This window comes from Meriones unguiculatus, chromosome 9 (assembly GCF_030254825.1).
Source record: "Meriones unguiculatus strain TT.TT164.6M chromosome 9, Bangor_MerUng_6.1, whole genome shotgun sequence".
NCBI lineage: Eukaryota > Metazoa > Chordata > Mammalia > Rodentia > Muridae > Meriones > Meriones unguiculatus.
In genome coordinates this window covers 58,093,275-58,112,954 of record NC_083357.1, presented here as the reverse complement: position 1 = coordinate 58,112,954, position 19,680 = coordinate 58,093,275, and the positions used below count along the sequence as shown (strand labels likewise).

Below are 19,680 nucleotides of genomic sequence, written 5' to 3'. Positions count from 1 at the left end.
TCTCCAGCTTCTTTGGGTTTTACCTCTCTAAATACTTGTTCTTTGTGTGTGGTGTGCATGCCTTCATGCACACATGGAGGGGGCCAGAGGAAGGTGTTGGGCTCTGGAGAGAGGCTGATGGCCAGCAAGCCCAAGCAGTTTAGGCCTTTGTACCCTAGATGCTGGGATTATAGATTTGTGCAGCCACACTCAGTTTGCAGTTTGTGTGTTTGTTTTGGGGTTTGTTTGTTCATTTGGTTAGATTTATTTTTAAGTATGTGTATGTGTCTGAAGTGTCTGTGTGCAGTTATGTGCACATGAGTGTGGATGCCAGCAGAGGGAGCTGGATCTCCTGGAGCTGGAGTTAAAGAGCCCTGTAGTGGCTAATCTTAGTTACTCAGCTTGACAACATCTGGACTCTATTAAAGCCCAAGCAGCTGCGCATGCCTACGAGGGGTTTCCTTGATTGGATCACCTGATGTGGGAAAGGTGGAGATCTGGGCCACACCCTCTGGTGGCAGCCCACGTGAAAGGGCATAGAAGAAGGAAGCTGTTACTTTTTGCCTGTTTGCCCTACACTTCCTGGCAAGTTCATCTGTCCTGTTATTGCAGTATTCTTTGGCTGTTATTAGATCCTACTTCTTCAGAACTCCAGCACAGACAGAAGACCAGCAGCAATCTAGCCCCTGGGGCTCCCTGGGGCTGGATCTGAGACATCTAGCCTCGTGGGCTGAACGACTACTGTTTTCTTGGCCTTTCCATTGGGAGACAGCCATTGTTGAACTACCTAGACTACAGTCTGTACGCCACTCTAAATCTCCTTAAAATGTGTGTGTGTGTCTGTGTGTGTGTGTGTGTGTGTGTGTGTGTATGTGTATTCCTTCTCGTCATTCTGCTATTCCTTCAGAGAGCTCTAATACAGCTTCTCTGCAAGAGTAGTATGTGCTTGCAACCTCTTAGCCATCTCCTTAGCCCTGAACACTTATTTCTTCCAATATCAATATATCTTCATTTTCAGGAAGTACCTCTGTGCCACAACTAGTTAACAGCTTATGCTGGATTCTATTCTCTCACAGTATATAGCCTCTCCACTGAAGGACACTAATGAGGGCTAATGCTTTCCTCTGCTAAATACTTTTTTGTTTGTTTCTTTCTTTCTGCAAACGGGTGTCTGTTAAATGTTATTATAGAGCATCAGGCTCTAAAATCTCGTTTTTCCTATCAAAATCCTCTTACTTATCCCAATCCTACGTGATAGTCTAATCATCATCAAGTGTCTAAATATATCTTACTCTTTGACCTAAAACTGATGGACACGTTTGCATGAATAGCTTCCCTGTTAAGGTAGATCTAGTCAAATCTACCCACTCACTTAAGTATTATACCACTAATAAAACTGAAGAGGGGGCTAAAGTGTTGGGGTCCAGGAGGAGCTTCACAAACCACTCAGACACTGATCTCAGTTATATATGGATGGTTTATTGAATGCAACACACCAAGATTGACCATGGTCAGGGACAGAGTGGACTTGGCAGCCAAACTGTGATATTCATTGTCTTTCAGAGTTAGCTTATAAAGGTAGTTAGCTCATGTGGGGGCGGTGGGGACAGTGGAACAGGGTAGTCACCTCTGACTCAAGTTATTTTTGCTAACTAGACAAAGCCAATTTAGGTGACCTTTAATTTGATTGGTTCCAAGTGGAGTTTATACTTAGGGCCAGCTGCACTTATGGTTGGGGAATTTCTAAGAGTAGCAAGGCCACAGAACATAAACATAAACAGTTTTTGGTCGACATGACCTTGTACAGTGAGGGTGTTTGTTTGTTTGTTTGTTTGTTTGTTTTTCCTGTATCAGCAACAAGCTGAGATGATTTGGCTTGTAGGCCTGAAATAAAAATGGCTATAGTTATGCTACCCAAATCACAAAGGAGCAGACCTCAACCAAGAAATGGTCCAGAGGTTAAGGGAGTATTCTGTTCTCCCAGAAAACAAGTTGGTTCCCACAACCCATCTCAGGTAGCACTCAAGTGCCCATAACCTCAGCTCCACTGGATCCAACACCCTCTTCTGGCCATTAAGGGTACCTTCACACACATACATATACCCACATAGAGACACAGACACATAAGTAAAAATAACTTTTAAAAATGTGGTAGGTATTAATACTTTTCTAAAAAGTATAAGATAAGGGAATACTTACAAACTCATTCTATAAAACAACATAAACCCAAACCAGATAACAGTTACCACAATAAAAATTTAGACCAATATCATTTAAAATTAATTGTAGCAATCAACAAAATATTGGCTAAACCTACTCTATCAACATATAAATGGATTGTATGCCATGGTAAGTGTGGTTTCAGGAATGCAAGATTGGTCCAACATGAAAATCAACCAGTGGAGGACAAAGCTCATATGGTCGGTCATCTCATGAAGAAAAGGCATTAGGGCAAAATGTGCCATCCATTTCACGACAGACCCTCCACAGGAATGGAAGAGTACTTCCTCATCCTGAAAAGGGATCCGAGAAGCACTGTTAACTTGATAGCAGAAAAAAACAAAGCTTGTCTCCTTGGGTAGGCATGGAGCTCAATTGGTACGGTATTTGTCTAGCTGGGATGGCTGTTCTCGCCAACTTGACTACACCTAGAATTAACCCCCAAAATGGCTGAGCACAGGTGTGAGGGATTTTTGCTTAATTAAATCATTTAAGGTGGACAGATCCACTTCTAACCTGGAGTTTTGAGGTGGGAAGATCCGGCTTTAATTCAGGTCTTTTGGGCAGAAAGACCATCTCTAATCTTGTCCACACCTTCTTTTGGTATCCTATATAAAGGGCATGGAAGAAGGAAGCTTGTTCTCTTTACCTGCTTACTCTCACCCTCACTAGCCAGTCCATTCTTTCTCTGGCATTAGAGCCTACTTCTTTGAGAATCTGGGGTATACTGAAGACCAACTGAGATATTCAGCTTTGTGGAATGAACAACTACTGGATTCTTGAACCCTTTACTCATAGGCATAGCTGGACCACAACCTGTTACAGTCAGTCCCCTTTCTACTTATTGAGAGAGATTCATTTTATAGGTTCTGTTACTAGAGAACCCTAAAAGAATAGCATACATAAAACCCTGGGTTCATCCCTTTTGGCCTTCTCAGATGGAAAGGTATCCTGGAACTCAGAAGCCGAGGAACCACACAGCTCATTATTTCCCACGTTATCTATGTATTTATGGGGATAGGAAGACACGCACATGTATACTTACTACACTGTGCATGCCGAGGTCATGAGACAATTTTTAGGAGTTGGTTCTCCTTGTGTGGGTTCTGAAGACCAAACTTAGGTTGGTAGCAGGTGATTTTACCCACTGAGTCACCTCACCAGCCCCTTCATTTTGTTTTCTGAGACAGGATCTCACTATATACCAAGCTGTCAGAGAACTCACTGTGTAGGCCAGGAGGGCCTCGAATTCAAGATAACTCTTTTTCCCTGGACTTCTAATACAGACTACTATCATATGCTTTACAGTGGCTTTTACAGAGCTGGGCATGATAGCACACACACACCTTGAATCCCAGCACTCTGGAGGTGAAGGAGGAGGCGGGCAGATGTCTGTGAGTTCAAGGCCAGAAGAACTTAATAAATCAGAGTCAGTGTAAGTCAGTGTAAACCATGGGCATGATTACTTCCACTGGTCAACATGTTATAAGATTTATGAACTTCGTTTTTTGTTTTGTTTTGCGAGATAGGGTCTCTCTGTGTAGCCCTGGCTGTCCTGGAACTCTCCCTGTAGACCAGGCTGACCTCAAAGATATAGCTACCTCTGCCTCCCAAATGCTGGGATTAAACATATGTACCAACCATCACCTGGCTTCTTTTTTTTTTTTTTTTTTAAGAACACTGTAAGAAAAGATTCCTTTTTATTTTATGTGTGTGAGTGATTTGATTACATGTCTATCTGTGCACCACATGGTGTGCATTGACTGTCAGGCCAGAACGGGCGATGGATTTCCTGGAACTGGAGTTCCAGCCAGTTGTGAGCCACCATGTAGGCACTGAGAATCGAATCCAGGTCCAACACAAGATTGGCCAGTGCTCTTTAACTAAGAAGCCATCTCTCCAGCTCTGTGAACTTCAATTTGAGGGAGAAATATGTTTGTGATTTCTTCCAAGAATGCCAGTTAGGGCTGGAGAGATGGCTCAGAGGTTAAGAGCACTGACTGCTCTTCCGAAGGTCCTGAGTTCAATTCCCAGCAACCACATGGTGGCTCACAACCATCTATAATGAGTTCTGGTGCATAATAAGATCTGGTATATACATAATAAATGAATAAATAAAATCTTCAAAAAAAGAGAAGGAGATTCTTCTCAATAAAAAAAAAAAAAAAAAAAAAAATGCCAGTTAGCCTACTGATGAATTCTTGCAAGTCAAGCGTAAAGTCAGAAGACACATTCTGCCTTCATTGCCTCGGTTTCTTTCTGGCCATTTCTAGGAAGAGGGCTGTGTTTTGAGAAAGAACCCAACACTCTCCAAGGTCTATCCACTTTGTTCCTAAATACAAATCTATTGATTTTAACTTGCCCTTTCTTGCCTCCTTTCATGATCAAACAAGAGTCCCTCAGAGACTACTCAAACTAAGAACAGGTCAACAATACCCTTATTCTACTTTTTGACAGGAATGGGACCTTAGATCTTGGGCCAAAATGGGACACAGGAATCTAACCTGCCTATTAAAGATGTGGCTCATTTTCCTGCAGTTCTAACACAAATGAATGTTAACTTAGAAAAAAACCACCTGTATCCCTCCCTCCTCTAAATCCACTACAGAACAAAACCAGGGCCGTACTTAAGATCTTCCAGTACTTTATTTTTATAATCTTATTAAGAATGCAGACACTGGTGTCTTCAGGTTTGCACCATCTAGTACATCATCTTTGTCCCGTGCTGCATTTTCACTCCCAAGACAGAAAATACAAGTTTCCTTGTGCGTCTCCCACGGCAAGCTGCAGGGGAGAGTTGGGCTCCAGCCAAAGTTCCAGGCAGCTCACTGGCCCTTCGCATCGGAACAGGCCCAACTGAAACAGGAACAGAAATGGGGAAGGTGAAGCTACAGACCGGGGGTGGGGGGGGTGGGGGGAGGGAGGATTTCTCCTTATTAACTTATCTTTCTCTTAAATCAATACCTTAGAAACAGGCCACTGGAAGACTGAAGTAAACTGCTTTCATCTTTTGCCCCTCCTTATCCTAAATTTGCTTGCTTGTAATAGCCCTTTCTCAGCTCACTCGATGGTGCACACACAGACCCACACTTACCAGCTGCATACTGGGTCTCTCCCACAGCTTCACATCTCTATCCTCTGAAGCCGTCACCAGCAATCCAGGAAGCACATGGAGGGCCGAGACTGAGCCCAAGTGAATCTAGAAAGGAGGGGACCAACATGAGGTCAAGGGAGGCTTTAGAAGGATTTAGAATCCCCTCCCTCTATGACCATCCCCAAGCTTACCTTTTTGCACTGACGTGCCTTTAAACATATGGGCTCTGGCCAGCTCTCTGAAGAGAAATCAAACTCCGAATGCAGAGATGGATCTGATTTTAGAGTCTCAGTTTTAGCTGTTACTGCATTTTTCTGCCAGATGTTATCTACGATCCATTCTCCTTCTGGGGTACACTTAGCTAAGTTCCACAGCATTCCATCAGAGGTGGCACACAAAAATGATGACTCTGTCATTTTAGGAGTGGAGTTAGAAAGCCAGGTATCAGGCCTTTGGAACCCAGCAGCCTCCCCAAGCCACCCCAGGGCTCCTCTGGTCTTTGCACTCCCACTAACCTGACTCAGGTTTGGCCTGAGTGATAGATACCCGGGACCCGTTAGGATTATTTAAATTCAGATTGAAGTCCTGGATCTCGTCAAGCTCTCCTGACTCCTTCTGCTCCTGTGAAAGGATAGGTCGGTAGGTAATTTGTTTAGTCTGTCTATGACAGAACTCTGATAACAAAGACTAAGATAATCTAAGATGCTCTAAGAAGATCAGAACATTAAAACCAAACTAAAACAAAACAACAACAACAACAACAACAAAAAACTCTATAAGTAAAGTACATGCATCATGTGGATGCATATAAGAATCCACCCCTGCTGTCCCCACAGGTGAAGACATAAAATATTCTACCATCTTGATATTCTCCTGCCCATCCCCAGTTGGTGGGAGAACACCCCCCCACACGGAAAGATGGTGGCAGAATCTAGTGTCATGATGTACTGCATGTGTTCTCACACTCCACTTGACTGTAGTGTGGACATGTTTGTGTCTGGCTTCCTTTGTCAGAACAACAACATGCCTGTATTTTCCCATTTGTCAGCACTCAATGTCATGTTCTGCTATTTCATAAACTTTCCAGAAACAAGAGACCTCGGGAATCTTGGAAATGCAATCTAGCTTTGACATGCTCAAATCAGTAAGTTTAAAACTATGAAGTAACCGCATCATGACAGAGACATGAAGTAGCCCTTGCCCTCAAAATGCTAACACTGACTGAGACAAGGAACACACACACACACACACACACACACACACACACACACACCCCTAAGAAAACTAGAAGACAGACTGCGCATGGTAGCACACACCTTTAATCCCAGCTCTAGGGAGTTAAAGGCAGAGTATCTCTGAGTTCCAGGCCAGCTTGCTCCATGGAGCAAGTCCTAAGACATCCAGGGCTACACAGAGAAACCCTGCTTCAGAAAGAGAGACAGAAAGAAAGAGCACAAGCTAGGGGCCAGAGAGAGATGACTTGGAGAGAAGCAACTGCCCCCACGCCTGACAACCCGGGTTTGATCTCTAGAACCCATATGTTAGGAGAAAACCAACTCTTGACTTCCACACACACACTATGGCATACAAGTGCCCATACACAGACAGACAGGTACACACACACAAATGTAAAACAAAAAAATTAGAAAGATGAAAAAGAACCAGGTACAATGGCACACACCTCCCAGCTCTCAGGAGGCAGAGGCAAGCCATTGTCTGTGAGTTCCAGGTCACTCATGGCTACATAGTGAGACTCTCAAATTAAAGAGGGAGCAGGGTAGGTTAGGAAGGAAGGATCTCCTAGGTTCCTGATTTTCAAAATGATACAACCCTTTTTTGCACAGTGGAATCTCACATGGGAACTGAGCATCCAATGGTTTAAAATAGAGTTGCTCCAGGAGAAGGGAAAAGGGCAAGCCACCTGCCTTTCCCTTCCTTTTATCCTCCTTGATGGGCTCCAGTGTTTAAATGCATTGGTTCTAGACAAATGTTTTAACACATCCAAACAGGACTCACCAAGAGGGCAAGTGATCCAGAGTTGCCCTGCTGCAGGTAAAATACACCATACTCCTTGCTCGTGCACAGTATCGAAGAGTGTGCCGTATACCTCCTGCTGCTTACAAGAAAGAAAGAGGCTGAGCCCAAGACCCCAGTGCATCCACCCACACAACCTTCAACCCAAAATGTGTGCAGGATCAAAGATGGAGCAAAGACTGAGGGAATGTCCAACCAAAGACTGGCCCTACTTGAGACCCATCCCATGGGAGAGAACCAATTCCTGACACTATTAATGTTACTCTTCTATGATTATACACAGGAGCCTGGCATAATTCCCAGAGAGGCTTCACCCAGCAACTGATGGAAACAGATGCAGAGACCCATAGCCAAATACTAGCTCAAGGAATCCTAAGAGCTGACAGAATGATTGAGGGAGCCGGAGGGGTCAAGGACTCTACAAGAAGACCTACAGAGTCAGCTAACTTGGGCCCATGGGGTCTCACAGAGACTGAACCACCAACCAAAGAGCATGCATGGGGGCCCTGCACGTATGCAGCAAATGTACAGCTTGGTCTCCACGTGAATCCCCAGCAACTGGAGCAGGGCCCTCTCTGACTCTGATACCTCCCTTTGAATCCCATTCCCCTAACCAGGCTGCCTTGACTGCCCTCAGTGGAAGAGGATGTGCCTAGTTCTGCAGCGACTTAATGTGCCAGAGAGGGTTGGTACCCATGGGGACCTCCCCGTTCTCTGGGGAGAAGGAGAGGGAAGAATGGGAAGAGGGGGGACACTGGGAGGAGAACAGGGAGCTGCAATCAGTATGTAAGGTAAATAAACACATTTTTTTTAATTTTTAAAATACATTTTTTAAAAAGATCCCAGTGTTTTATCCTGAGTTTGACTCAGTCTCGGAGTAACCTCTAAACCACGTTTCTTCTTTTCAGCACAAGAGGGAAAAGCATTTTGGATCTCACCAGATCGAAGATGGAGTCGACCCAGGCTTCATTTGTAGTAATTCCACATGCTCTTTCATCAAGATGAGAGACTGGCCATCAGGGGCCAAAGCCAGACCTGTCAAGACTCCCAGGTCCTCCTGCAGAACTCGCTTCAGGTGAAGACTGTAGCTCAAAAGACACACAGAAACAGTGAAGGTCATTTCTTTAGCTGACTTCTCTGGCTCATTTCTACATACTTCTCATGGATGGAGTATAAAACACAATGACTGATACACTCCATACATCCTATGAGCATGCTGGCTTGCTTTTGCTGACCTGTATCAGACAAGGGCCGATGAGCACCCCAGCACTGAGCTGTATTCCTAGCACCTGCCCTTCTTACATCAACATCCACCGTCACTCTCTCTTGCTTGCTCAAAAGGGGATTCTCTAACATTGCTGTCTTTTGGCTTCCTTCCATCATCATCTCTCTGCCAACTCTATCCTCTTTCTTGCCATCATGTTCTCCTATAAAGGAATTTTAATTCAGAACATGGCTGCTGTGGCAAGAGATGACATCCAAAGACCTTCAAGGTCTTTTAATCCAAGATACAGAGGCAAGCAAATCTCTGAGTTCAAGACCAGCCTGGTATAGAGCAAGTTTCAGGTAAAGAAAAGCTTGGATCCAGGCATGGTAGTATAGGCCTTTAATTCCAAACAATGAAGGTAAGTTAGTTTGTAAAAGGAAGAACCCTTGTTTGAAAGTGAGGTCTAATTAAGTGGAAGAAAAAGTGAAAAATCAGGAAGATTTGACAGATAGGATATACCCAACCTTCATGAGAACAGAGGAAAGGGAGGCTACTTAATGGGCAATGCAGAGGGAGAGGAAGAAGAGAGGGAGGGGGGAAGGGAGGAAGAGGGAAAGAAGGCAGTTTTACCGGGAGAGTTTTAGAGAGAGGTTGAATAAAAAAACAAGCTAGACAGTTGAAGACAGGACAAGCCAGAGAATGAGGAGCCAGAGATTAGAAAAGGTTGCTGGTTTGAGGCCGAGTAGAACAAGTCAGAGGCTAAGAGAAAAGCCAGATTGAGTAAGTCAGCTGGGAGAATAGTTTTAGTCAGAACAGTTTAGTTTGAACCAGCCAACCAGATCTAAGTAAGAACAAAAAAGGGTGAGCTTATTAAGCAGTAAGTCTCAGAGGCTGAAAACATTCTAGGCCTAGGTTAGATTGTACAGAGGCTAGAAGCGTCCAGGGCTCGACCCAGGTTAACAGACAGAGACAGTAGACTCTGAGATAACAATTAAAACAGAGGAATAGAAATTCCTTTTACATTCTCCCTCTAAAATTCAGATCACAATGTAGGGGCATTGATCAATGCTGGAATATATGTTTGGCATACATAGGGTACTGTTTGATTCCAGTGATGGTAGCTTATACCTCTTTTAATCTCAACCTTCAGGAGGCAGAGGTAGGTAGATCTCTGAATTCAAGGCCAGCCAGATCTATAGAGTAAGTTCTAGGACAGCCAGGACTATAAAGAAACCCTGTCTCAAAAAAACAAAAACCAACTAAACAAACAAGCAAATAAAAAACTCAAAAGAATAAACACACCTTTGGATAATTATTTCATCTGAAATTTTCAAGACTATGCCTTCTACAAGCTAGTTTTTTGTTTCTTTTCTTTCTCTCTTGTTTTTGTTTTTTGTTTGTTTTGTTTTGTTTTGAGACAGGTCTCACTATGCAGCCCTGACTGGCCTGTAACTCTCTGTGTAGACCAGGTTGACCTTGAACTCAAAAATATATACCTGCCTCTGCTCCTGAGTGCTAGAATTAAAGGAATGCCCCACTACTGTCTAACTTCTTGGCTACCACCTTCTCCATCCCCTCTAGGAATCCAAGGTCTTGGCTACATCCAGAATTACTCCAAGTATGGCCAGTAAGATGGTAAGGCACAAGGTGCAGGAAAGAACTAACTCCAAGAATTGTCCTCTAATCTCTATGTGAACAGACCTGAATAAGCACAAGCACACCACATACACACACACACACACACACACACACACACACACACAGAAAGGATTACTCTGAGAACACACAGCCTTCCATAAAGTTTGTTAACATCATTTCTTTTTATGGATTATGTTAACACTATTTGCTTTTCTAAAATACCATTCCGTTCCCTTACTGGTCCAGAAAATTCTTCATTTTGTATGTCTAATCTTCTGTTGTTGTTGTTGTTGTTTGTTTTGTTTTTCAAGACAGGGTTTCCCTGTGTAGCCTTGGCTATCCTGGACTCACTTTGTAGACCAGGCTGGCCTCAAACTCACAGAGATCCACCTGCCTCTGCCTCCCAGGTGCTGGAAATTACAGGCGTGCACCACCGTGCCCAGCATTTTATGTCTAATCTTAAAAACCATCTCTTTGCTAATATTTCTCAGACTCCACACAGCTGTGAGCTACTGGAGGTTTTTTAAAAATTGAGCTGGGTTTGGTACCACACACCTCTAATTCCAGCCACTCAAGAGGCTCTGTTGTAAGGACTGTGATCTGATAGGCTGAACAAGATAATAAGACCCTGCCCCCAAATAAACAAACAAGTAAAAACAACTCATTGGTACCACACTGTCTGGCCCAGAACTTGACACCAAGTAGGCACTTAAGAATTATTCATTTAAATTGACAAGACCAAAGGCCAGTGAGAGGTCTCAATGGGTAAAAGCACTTGCTGGCAACCCCAACGAACTGAGCTTGATCCCCAGAACCCACATGCTAGCAGGAGAGCCAACTCCCTCAGACTGTTCTGTGACCTCTGCACACATAGGTGAAGACTATAAAAACAGAAACAGAAAAAGTTACTATTTCTGCTAACCTCCCTCAGACTCTACAGGTATTACTCACAGATAAAATAAGGTAAGGCAATATGACTTGGCTACCCCGCATACCCAGTTCCTCCTTACATATATCCAAAAATATCAAATGTAGATGGAAAACAACTGATAAAGCCAGGGGCAGACACCCTACCACAGCCTCACCCCTGCAGGCACACACAGATCATAACAAAAGCCTAGCTATGCACAGTTTGATGTTCCCATCAGCAGCTGTCTTGTTTCACCTGGAGGTTCTGAACGGTGAACCTTTCATCACAGCCACCTGCCACTCGCTGACCTTTTCATTTGCACTGAGAACAAAGAATGAATGCGCCGAGTACCAGATCAGGTCATTGACACGGCCCGGAGCCTGTGTATGAAGCAAGCTCAGTTCAGTACTTTTGAGGAACAAAGCATAAACCTTTCCCCTCCCACACAGGCAGGCAAAACTCCCACCCAAGGAAGTTCCATTAAGGTAGACAGAATTCACACAGACTAAGACACCTGTGCCGTAGCCACAGCCTTGGCTTCCTGCCACAGTGTTAGTTCCCCGACTTCATTTCCAGACACTGCCACAGAGCCGTCTGGTGCCCATGCCACAGCAGTGATGGCCACAGAACTCCTAGGTTCATATTTACCATCTGGAAAAGAAAGGAATCGATGCATTAAGGGCTCTGCTACTGAGCTAGGAACAGTGGTGCACACCTTTAATCTTAACACTAGGGATACAGAGGCAGATGGATCTCTCTGAGTCCAGCCTGGTCTACATAGTAAGTTCCAGGCCAGCTAAGGCTACATAGTGAGACCCTGTCTCAAAAAAAGAATAAAGAAGGAAGGAAGGAAGGGAGGGAGGGAGGGAGGGAGGGAGGGGGGAGGGAGGGAGGGAGGGAGGAAAGAAAGAAAGAAAGAGAAAGAAAGAAAGAAAGAAAGAAAGAAAGAAAGAAAGAAAGAAGGAGGGAGGGAGTGGGTAAGGAAGGAAGGGAGAGAGGGGGGAAGGAAGGAAGGGAGGGAGGGGGGAAGGAAGGAAGGAAGGAAGGAAGGAAGGAAGGAAGGAAGGAAGGAAGGAAGGAAGGAAGGAAAGGAGGGAGGGAGGGGGGAGGGAGGGAAGGAAGGAAGGAAGGAAGGAAAGAAGGAAAGAAGGAAAGAAGGGAAACACCAGGGCTCCTGGAAGGGATAAAGAGTTCTAAGGTTACCCCAGGCACTCCTTGTTGCAGTCACCTTTCCTGCTACCTCCCCTCCCCTTTACTCACCTGCTTCCTTAGGTATCTGCCAGAGGTGTACAGAGCTGTCATCTGAGGTCAGCAGGAGGCCCGAGGCCTCTGAAGTGGCGGCTGCTGTGACTGGACCATTGTGTCCCTGGAGAGTATGTATCTGGCACACCTAGGAAGAAGGGGGTTGCAGAGGCTGTCCTGCACACCTTCTCCATCCCTTCCCTACCCCACTTCTTGCAGAGAACTCACCAAGAGGGGATGCCACAACTTTGTGGCCCCGTCCAGCCCAACGGTCACCACCAGAAGCTCAGATCCAGGCTGTCCAGCTGAAAAGACAGGAAACCAACTCAGAAGGAAAGGCCAGGCCCCGTGGCAAAGGCTTGTAATAGAGTGCTGTCTTAGCAAGCATGGGGCCCTAGATGCCTAGGTTTAATCTCTAGTACTGAAAAAGAAGAAGAGGAAAAGGAAGAGGAGGAAACAAAGGGGGATGAAGGGGAAGGGCTGGTAGTTTGATACCTGGGCGGAGCTCCAGAGCAGCTGCGCATTGGCTGATGGGTCCTGAATGAGCAGGGATGCTGGTCAGCTCCACACCCTGATGGTCCCACACTTTCAAGGTTCCATCCCGGCTCACAGATATAATGTGTTCCTCCTATCCCCAGATCACAGTGTCAGAGAACAGTCACAGTGAGCAGGACATGAGAAACGAAGCAGCAGAGGGAATAGTTTAGTAGCCTTGGACTGTACCTGCTTGGAGTCTGCACACAACCCTCTTGTGATAATTCCCCTGAGACCCTGACCTGCATGTACTAAGCATAGCCCCTCTCCAAACACACCTAAAACCTGTCAGCAACCCAAGTCCCCCACCTGCACAGAGCTGCACACATCCTCTCTCTGAACAATGGAATACATTTATCTTCCCCCTAACATCCATCAAACACACACAGATTCCATCCAATCATACTCTCGCCCATCAGGGTATGAGCGCAGGGAGACTGGCCTGGCCTGAACTGGTTTTGGATGCATGTTTAATAAAGCAAACTGGGTCCCTATTTGGTGTACATATAATCAAAAGTAGATGCATTGTGGCAAAAGACATATGCAGCAAGCAAAAGCTCATTTAACCCAAGTCTATCGATAGAGAACCGCTCAAGCTACACCCTATACTCCTAGTAACCAAACTCCTCCTTCCTTCAGACCTTATACAACAAGCCCTAGCCAACAGCCTGGGGCCCTTCACTCATGACAGCGTATTTTTTCTTCTTTTTCAACTTATTCTTAGACCAAGCTGGCCTCGAACTCACAGAGATCCACCTGCCTCTCCTTCCAGAGTGCTGGGATTAAAGGCACATGCCACCACTGCCCAGTGACAGTGTATCTTACCAATACAATATTTTGCTTCGAATAAAATTACTACTCTGCTTTCACAATCTGTGTGTGCTTTTAAATTTTTTTTTTAAATTGTGTGTGTGTGTGTGTGTGTGTGTGTGTGTGTGTGTAGGCATGTGCACATGACTGGAGTTGCCTAAGGAGGGCAGAGGCTTCAGGGTCTCCCTGGGGAAATAGGTGGGTGCTGGGAATTGAACTCAGGTCTTTTGGAAGAGCTCTTAGCCGATGAGCTAACTCTTCAGCCCATTCTCTGTGTGCTTTTATTTAATTCCTGATTAAAACACCAAGAACCAGAAAATACCTGGCCAAGACCCTCAACTTCCTCCAGAGAGGAGAGGGTAAACATCAGAGACTTAGCAGGTGTGAAAGGGAGAGGTACTCAGAACCGCAGAGCTGAGGGGCTCAGAAAATCTTGCCAGAAATTTGTGATACTAAGAGGATGTGTTTTTACATGGAACCCATCACATCGACCACCGGTCCCAAGTGTCGCACTTTTACTATTTGCCTTTGAGTTAGACACTTGATGCTTTCAGTCTCCCAGATCCTCCTGACCCTCCCAGGGAACACTCGTGAAGTCCACCGCCTTACCACAGCAACCACGCTGCTCACGGCACTTTGGTGACCTGGGAACTGGCCAAGTTGCTGTCCTGCCTCAGGGTCCCAGAGTCCCACAGAGCCATCGCTAGAGCAGGAGACCTACAGTCAAAAGTGAGAGGGGCAAGATCATCAGAATTCCTCTAACATTTTGTTTGTGTGGCTTTCAAACAGGGCCTTACCATGTAGCTCTGGCTGGCCTGGAACTCACTAAGCTAGGATTAAAGGCATTCAGCACCAAGCCTGGGTCCTTTCTTCCCCTCTACACAGGGAAAATATGCTTCACAAACCCCAAGAAAATAATCTGAGATTATTTTCATGCCTTAGGAGCAAATAAATCACAGCAATGTCTTTCACGCTCAGGCATTCCAAAGCTGTAGAGACAGTACTGTAATCTTGTCAGGAACATGGGCTTTGGGGCTGGAGAAGGCTCCAATTACAAAACTGCTCTGTTCTAGAAGGTATGCATTTGCTCCTCAGCACACACATCAGGTAGCTCACAATGGCCTGCAGCTCTGGTTTTAGGGAATTCCTCACCCTCTTCTGGCCTCCACAGGCACAGCACTCACACGCACAAGCCCATGCCTAGACACACAAATAATTTTCTTTTCAAATTACATCTTAAAATTAAAAAAAAAAAAAAAAAAAGAAAGAGAAGAAACCAACCATGAGCTATAATAGTGGTTATCAACCTGCGGGTCATGATCCGTTTGGGAGTAGAACAACCTTTCATAGGGGTCACATATCAGATATCCTGCATCTCAGCTATTTATATTACAGTTCTTAACGGTAGCAAAACTACAGTTATAAAATAGCAACAAAAGCAATTTTATGCTCACCACCAATAATGATCACAGTATTAGGAAGGTTGAGAACCACTGGGCTATAGGGATGGCTAGATGGTAGAGCATCTGCCTAATACACACAAGGCCTTGAGTCCAATATCTAATACCAAGAAGGCAGAGGGCCTTTCCTCTGAGAATGGTTATTGGCTCAGGGATGGTGGAATGGCCCAGTGGGTAAAGCTGCTTGCCACCAAGCCCCACAACCTAGGTTCAGACCCTAGAACCCGCATGTGAGAAGAGAGCACTGGTAACCCCCAAGTTATCTTTTGACCTCTACGTACACACCACGGCACAACAGCACATCCATCCATCCATATACACAAACGAGCATAAAAGTGTAAGGAATTTAAATAAAAAGAACACTGGCTGGCTCAGCTTTAACCCTGGCCTGACCCTGGAAATGCTTTTCTGGGGTCCATTTTCTTGTCTGTGAGGAAGACATAAAGGCATTGTAAAGATTAACTGCGGTAAAAGATAAAATTGAGCTCACGTCAAACCCTAGCATATACTGTGCACCAGCAAATGTCAGCAATGACTATTATTAAACCTTAGAAACGGAGATTAGTGTTTTCCTTCAGGGTACTTGCTGGGCTCTGCGACCTCTTTCCCAACCCCTCACTCACCAGTACGTTGTCTTTGGTCCATGCACAGCCAGTGATCCAGTCACGATGACAGGAGGAGAAGGAGTGAATCAGGAGAGGGGCTTGGGCTGTCTTCACGTCCCAACAGAGGAGATTCTGGGAAGGCAAGGACAGGGATCCATCAGGACACAGATCACAGGAATTCCAAAGTCTTTTCAGATAGGGTGTTGTTTCAGCATCTCATGTGGCCTAAACTGGCCCTGGACGACCTACCTAGCTAATGATCTGACCCTCCTGCCTTCATCTCCTAACACACCCCTAACACCGTGCCTGGTTTCAAGCAGGAAGTTGGAAAGAAGAGAGAGTGTGGAAGGCATGCAGGCAGACCCACTTGCAGATCTGGCAGATCAAGAAGTTCGAGGAAGCAACGGGAAATAGACTATTCAGGAATCTAGGGACTGAAGGGCTGTGGGGCCCGGGGTGACACCCTTCTGCAGCTCACCCGATCCCTGCCTGCAGTGGCCAAAATGCCTCCATCCGGGCTGAAGCTACAACAGCACACTGGGCCCTCGTGTCCCCGGAGTTCAGCAGCACCAGGGAAGTCTTCTACCTTGTACGGCTGTGTCAGCAGCTGCCTGGGCCACAGTCGCACTGTGAAATCCTCTGCATGCGGAACAGAAAGGGAAGTGCTTCCTGGAAGCAGAAGCAAGACTGGCCCAGGAGGCCAAAAGAAACCACGGGAGCAGAGCCCAGCATCTAAGAGTACAGCTCTAAGGAAGCGGGATGGTGAATCAGCAGGACGTGTAGAGGTCCCGGGTAAGGCCCAGTCACTACCTGAGCACACAGCAGGGAATGCCCAGCACCCCAGCGTCTGCCGGGAAGAACCCAGGTCAGGATTGTGGCCCCGGTATGTCTGCAATTCCCCACCCCACTTTACACAGCAGCTGCTGCAGACGCTGCTTATCTCAAGGTCTCTAGGTCACTCTCGACTCGCCATCTATGAGGACCAAACCTCTCCCTTCCAGAGGACCCAGGCCATTCTGATCCGCGTCTCCTCTCTCTAGAAACAGTCTAGCATCATGACGCAAGGTGAGCGCATTCAAAAGCATTTTAAAAGTTGCAGATAAAAATTGTGTGTGCATGGATTTTGATGAGCGTGTGTGATTGCAGTTAGAAAGTGTGTTGCAAAGAAACGGCTTAATAACACTGCTCAGTCATACCTGAGGCAGAAGCCAAGAGTTCCTGGGAGGTGGCCAGTCCGAGCACAGGCTTCTGGTGTCTGGATGATAACCACAGGGAGTGAAGGGAGCTTCCTTTGAGTATCCAGCCATGCAGGGAACCATCTTCTGCGCCACTCACCAAAACCCTGGGACTCAGCCAGACCAGTGCAGACACCGCCACATTTAGCACTCGGCACTGAGCTCCCTGGGAACCTAGAAAATGTGAAAGAAAGACATTTGTAGAAAGAAAGGAGGCAGCAGAAGCCTTCCTTCCGAAGGTGTAAGCCCATCTACTCCCCTTCTGATACCTGAAGAAATTCTGTAGATTTTAATGCCATCTTCTCGGTACCCAACAGCCACCTGGTCACCATCCGGGTTGAGAGCCACAGAGAGTGCAGGAGAAAGAGGAAGAGAGCCCAGGGAACCCCGGGGCCGGCCAAGAAATCCTGACCACAACTGAGCCTAGGATGCGAGTAAAGGGTTTAAAGATACTTCCCTCCACTTGTGTGGCCCCCATCCCCCATGCCATCTTCCTTCAAAAGACTTCAGAAAATATCTCTCTCTCTCTCTCTCTCTCTCTCTATCTCTCTCCATCCAAATTCCTCCAGGACCCTCAACAACGGCTCCCAGCATTACCTGACTACACCCCTACTTTTGCTACTCTGTCCCTGAACCCACCACAGGCCCTCCGCAAACTCACCTTGCCATCTTCTCCAGCTGTCAGGAACCGGCCTCCAGCATGCAAGAAGAGAACAGAAGCAACAGAGCCACGCTGGGCAGGGAAGACCACCAGCCGTGTACCCTCTTGCCAGGCCCACAGCTCCACAGTCCCATCTATCCGGCCTACAGCCACAGCCTTCCCAGATACATTGAATGCCAGGGTACGGATAGAGGCTCCGGGGGTCCCTAGTTCCTACATGGGGTGTAAGAAAAGAAACAACAGCACAGGCTCAGAAATGACGTGGAAGGTGGCTAGCATCCTCCACTTCCACTGTTGGCCTGCATGTTCTCTTGGAGAGCTCCACAGGACCTCCTTACCTTGATCACTCTGAGGCCATCTGCCTGGAAGAAGGTAACGCTGCCAGCCCAGTTGCCTGTGGCTACCACTTGCCCCTCTGGGTGGAAGGCAATACAGTTAAGGGACTTGGGACACGTGTGCTGGCAAGCCAGCTGTCCATGGACTGTGTCCCACAGCTGGAGAAGAAAGAGAAGAGAAACCAGGGTGCTGAAGACAAATGGCAGAACCTCTCAGCCCCGGAGCCCCTGCGGGTGATCTTATCTAGTCCCCTGCCTCAGCAAGGCTTCCCTAGGACAAACAGTCAACGGTTCTGCCATGCTGAGCAACAAATCAGGTGTGCTCAAAGTTTAGGGTCACTTTTCAGTTACCTTTAGGTATCCTCCCAAACACACGGTGGCCAGCAGGCGGCGGTCTGGGCTTAGGCAGCAGCCGGTGATTTGGTACTGATGGGCCTTGGTCTGGAACACCCTGCCCCAGAAAGACAAAGTCGGGGTCCTGGGGTCGCCTGGCAATTAGGCTCCCTCCTCACTCACTTCTCTAGGGGCTTTCCATTCAGAGATCCACTTACCAGCAACCATGTAAGGGAGGGATCCACTTACCAGCAACCATGCTGCAGGTCCCAAAGCTCCAGGAGCCCGTCGAAGGTCGTAAGGAAAAGAGCACCATCCGAGAGGAATGCAAAAGAGGAAATCCCATCGCAGCCGCTCACCAGAGCCTTCGCCTCCTGTAACAGGCAGTTCAGGACGCGTGGCTCAGCTGATTCCCACAGCCCTCCACATGCAACCCATTCCAGGCCCCAGCCACAAAAAGGAGGCCAAGGCAAAAAGGGCTTAAGTCCTTGGCTGTCTACAGTCCCAGCCCAAACACAGGATCAAGGGAACCTCCTTATCAAAGCAGGGTGACTTTTCCTACTCCACAGATTTTTCAGCGTTCTAGGGAAAGAGTGTTACATAAGTGCATGAACACAGGGGCGAGGGGGTGATGTGGGTAAGAAGAGCAAGCTGTGGCTGTGTCTCCTCCCTGCAGTCTGCTAGCACATGCTGCTGCAATCATTCATAGCCATTTACCATTCTCTCCCGTGTCTTTGCTAAAGCTCCTTGTGCAAGCTGGAGGGCAGGCCTTTCTCCATTCAAGGTCCTCCTCTAGCCACACAACTCTCAGAGACCTTATCATGTGAACAACTGGGTCCTGGTTCTGTGCCCTGTATTCCTTGAAATCCTAAGTAATGTGCTTTGAATGGAAGCTGCACGGTAATGCTGCACAGACATATCTGTTGTTTGAGTTTCATTTTGTTCTATGCTGTCCCAGCTGGACTTGAAATAAATACGTATGTATGTATATGTTCATATCTATATATGTATAAATGTGCATATAACTATACATACATATTATCAGGGAGACTGGGGAGAGAGGACTGTGAGCTCAAAGCCAGCCTGAGCTAAATATCTACATTTATCATCCATCTATCTATAGATATATCGATATCTGTATAGATAGATCTATATAAATGGATACAGAGATAGATATAGATCTATATATGGATGGATGGATGGATAGATAGATAGATAGATAGATAGATAGATAGATAGATAGATAGATAGATAGATAAGATAGATAGCCCAGGCTGACTTTGAGCTCACAATCCTCCCGTCCAGGTCACCCTGATTCTGGAATTATAAGTGTAAACCACCACAGCCAGGTGTTGAATGAGCCTTTGACCAAGATGTCTAATT

The 19,680-nt window shown here is 46.3% G+C and overlaps 1 protein-coding gene across 1 annotated transcript in view; it reads right to left on the bottom strand.

Moving 5' to 3' along the window:
* Positions 1 to 4,826: 4,826 nt before the first annotated feature.
* Positions 4,827 to 19,680, bottom strand: part of Tep1 (telomerase associated protein 1) — a 45,566-nt gene continuing 30,712 nt past the window's right edge. The window contains exons 36-55 of the mRNA XM_021639024.2: positions 18,547 to 18,671; positions 18,316 to 18,415; positions 17,968 to 18,123; positions 17,630 to 17,842; positions 17,238 to 17,391; positions 16,930 to 17,142; positions 16,212 to 16,372; positions 15,752 to 15,865; positions 14,278 to 14,385; positions 12,820 to 12,952; positions 12,553 to 12,629; positions 12,343 to 12,472; positions 11,597 to 11,733; positions 11,338 to 11,462; positions 8,266 to 8,409; positions 7,310 to 7,406; positions 5,809 to 5,914; positions 5,485 to 5,702; positions 5,294 to 5,398; positions 4,827 to 5,055 (exon numbers count right to left, since the gene is read on the bottom strand). Of these exons, the coding sequence (XP_021494699.2) occupies positions 4,933 to 5,055; positions 5,294 to 5,398; positions 5,485 to 5,702; positions 5,809 to 5,914; positions 7,310 to 7,406; positions 8,266 to 8,409; positions 11,338 to 11,462; positions 11,597 to 11,733; positions 12,343 to 12,472; positions 12,553 to 12,629; positions 12,820 to 12,952; positions 14,278 to 14,385; positions 15,752 to 15,865; positions 16,212 to 16,372; positions 16,930 to 17,142; positions 17,238 to 17,391; positions 17,630 to 17,842; positions 17,968 to 18,123; positions 18,316 to 18,415; positions 18,547 to 18,671 (2,739 nt within the window). The 3' untranslated portion in view covers positions 4,827 to 4,932. The remainder of the gene's footprint in view (positions 5,056 to 5,293; positions 5,399 to 5,484; positions 5,703 to 5,808; positions 5,915 to 7,309; positions 7,407 to 8,265; positions 8,410 to 11,337; positions 11,463 to 11,596; positions 11,734 to 12,342; positions 12,473 to 12,552; positions 12,630 to 12,819; positions 12,953 to 14,277; positions 14,386 to 15,751; positions 15,866 to 16,211; positions 16,373 to 16,929; positions 17,143 to 17,237; positions 17,392 to 17,629; positions 17,843 to 17,967; positions 18,124 to 18,315; positions 18,416 to 18,546; positions 18,672 to 19,680) is intronic.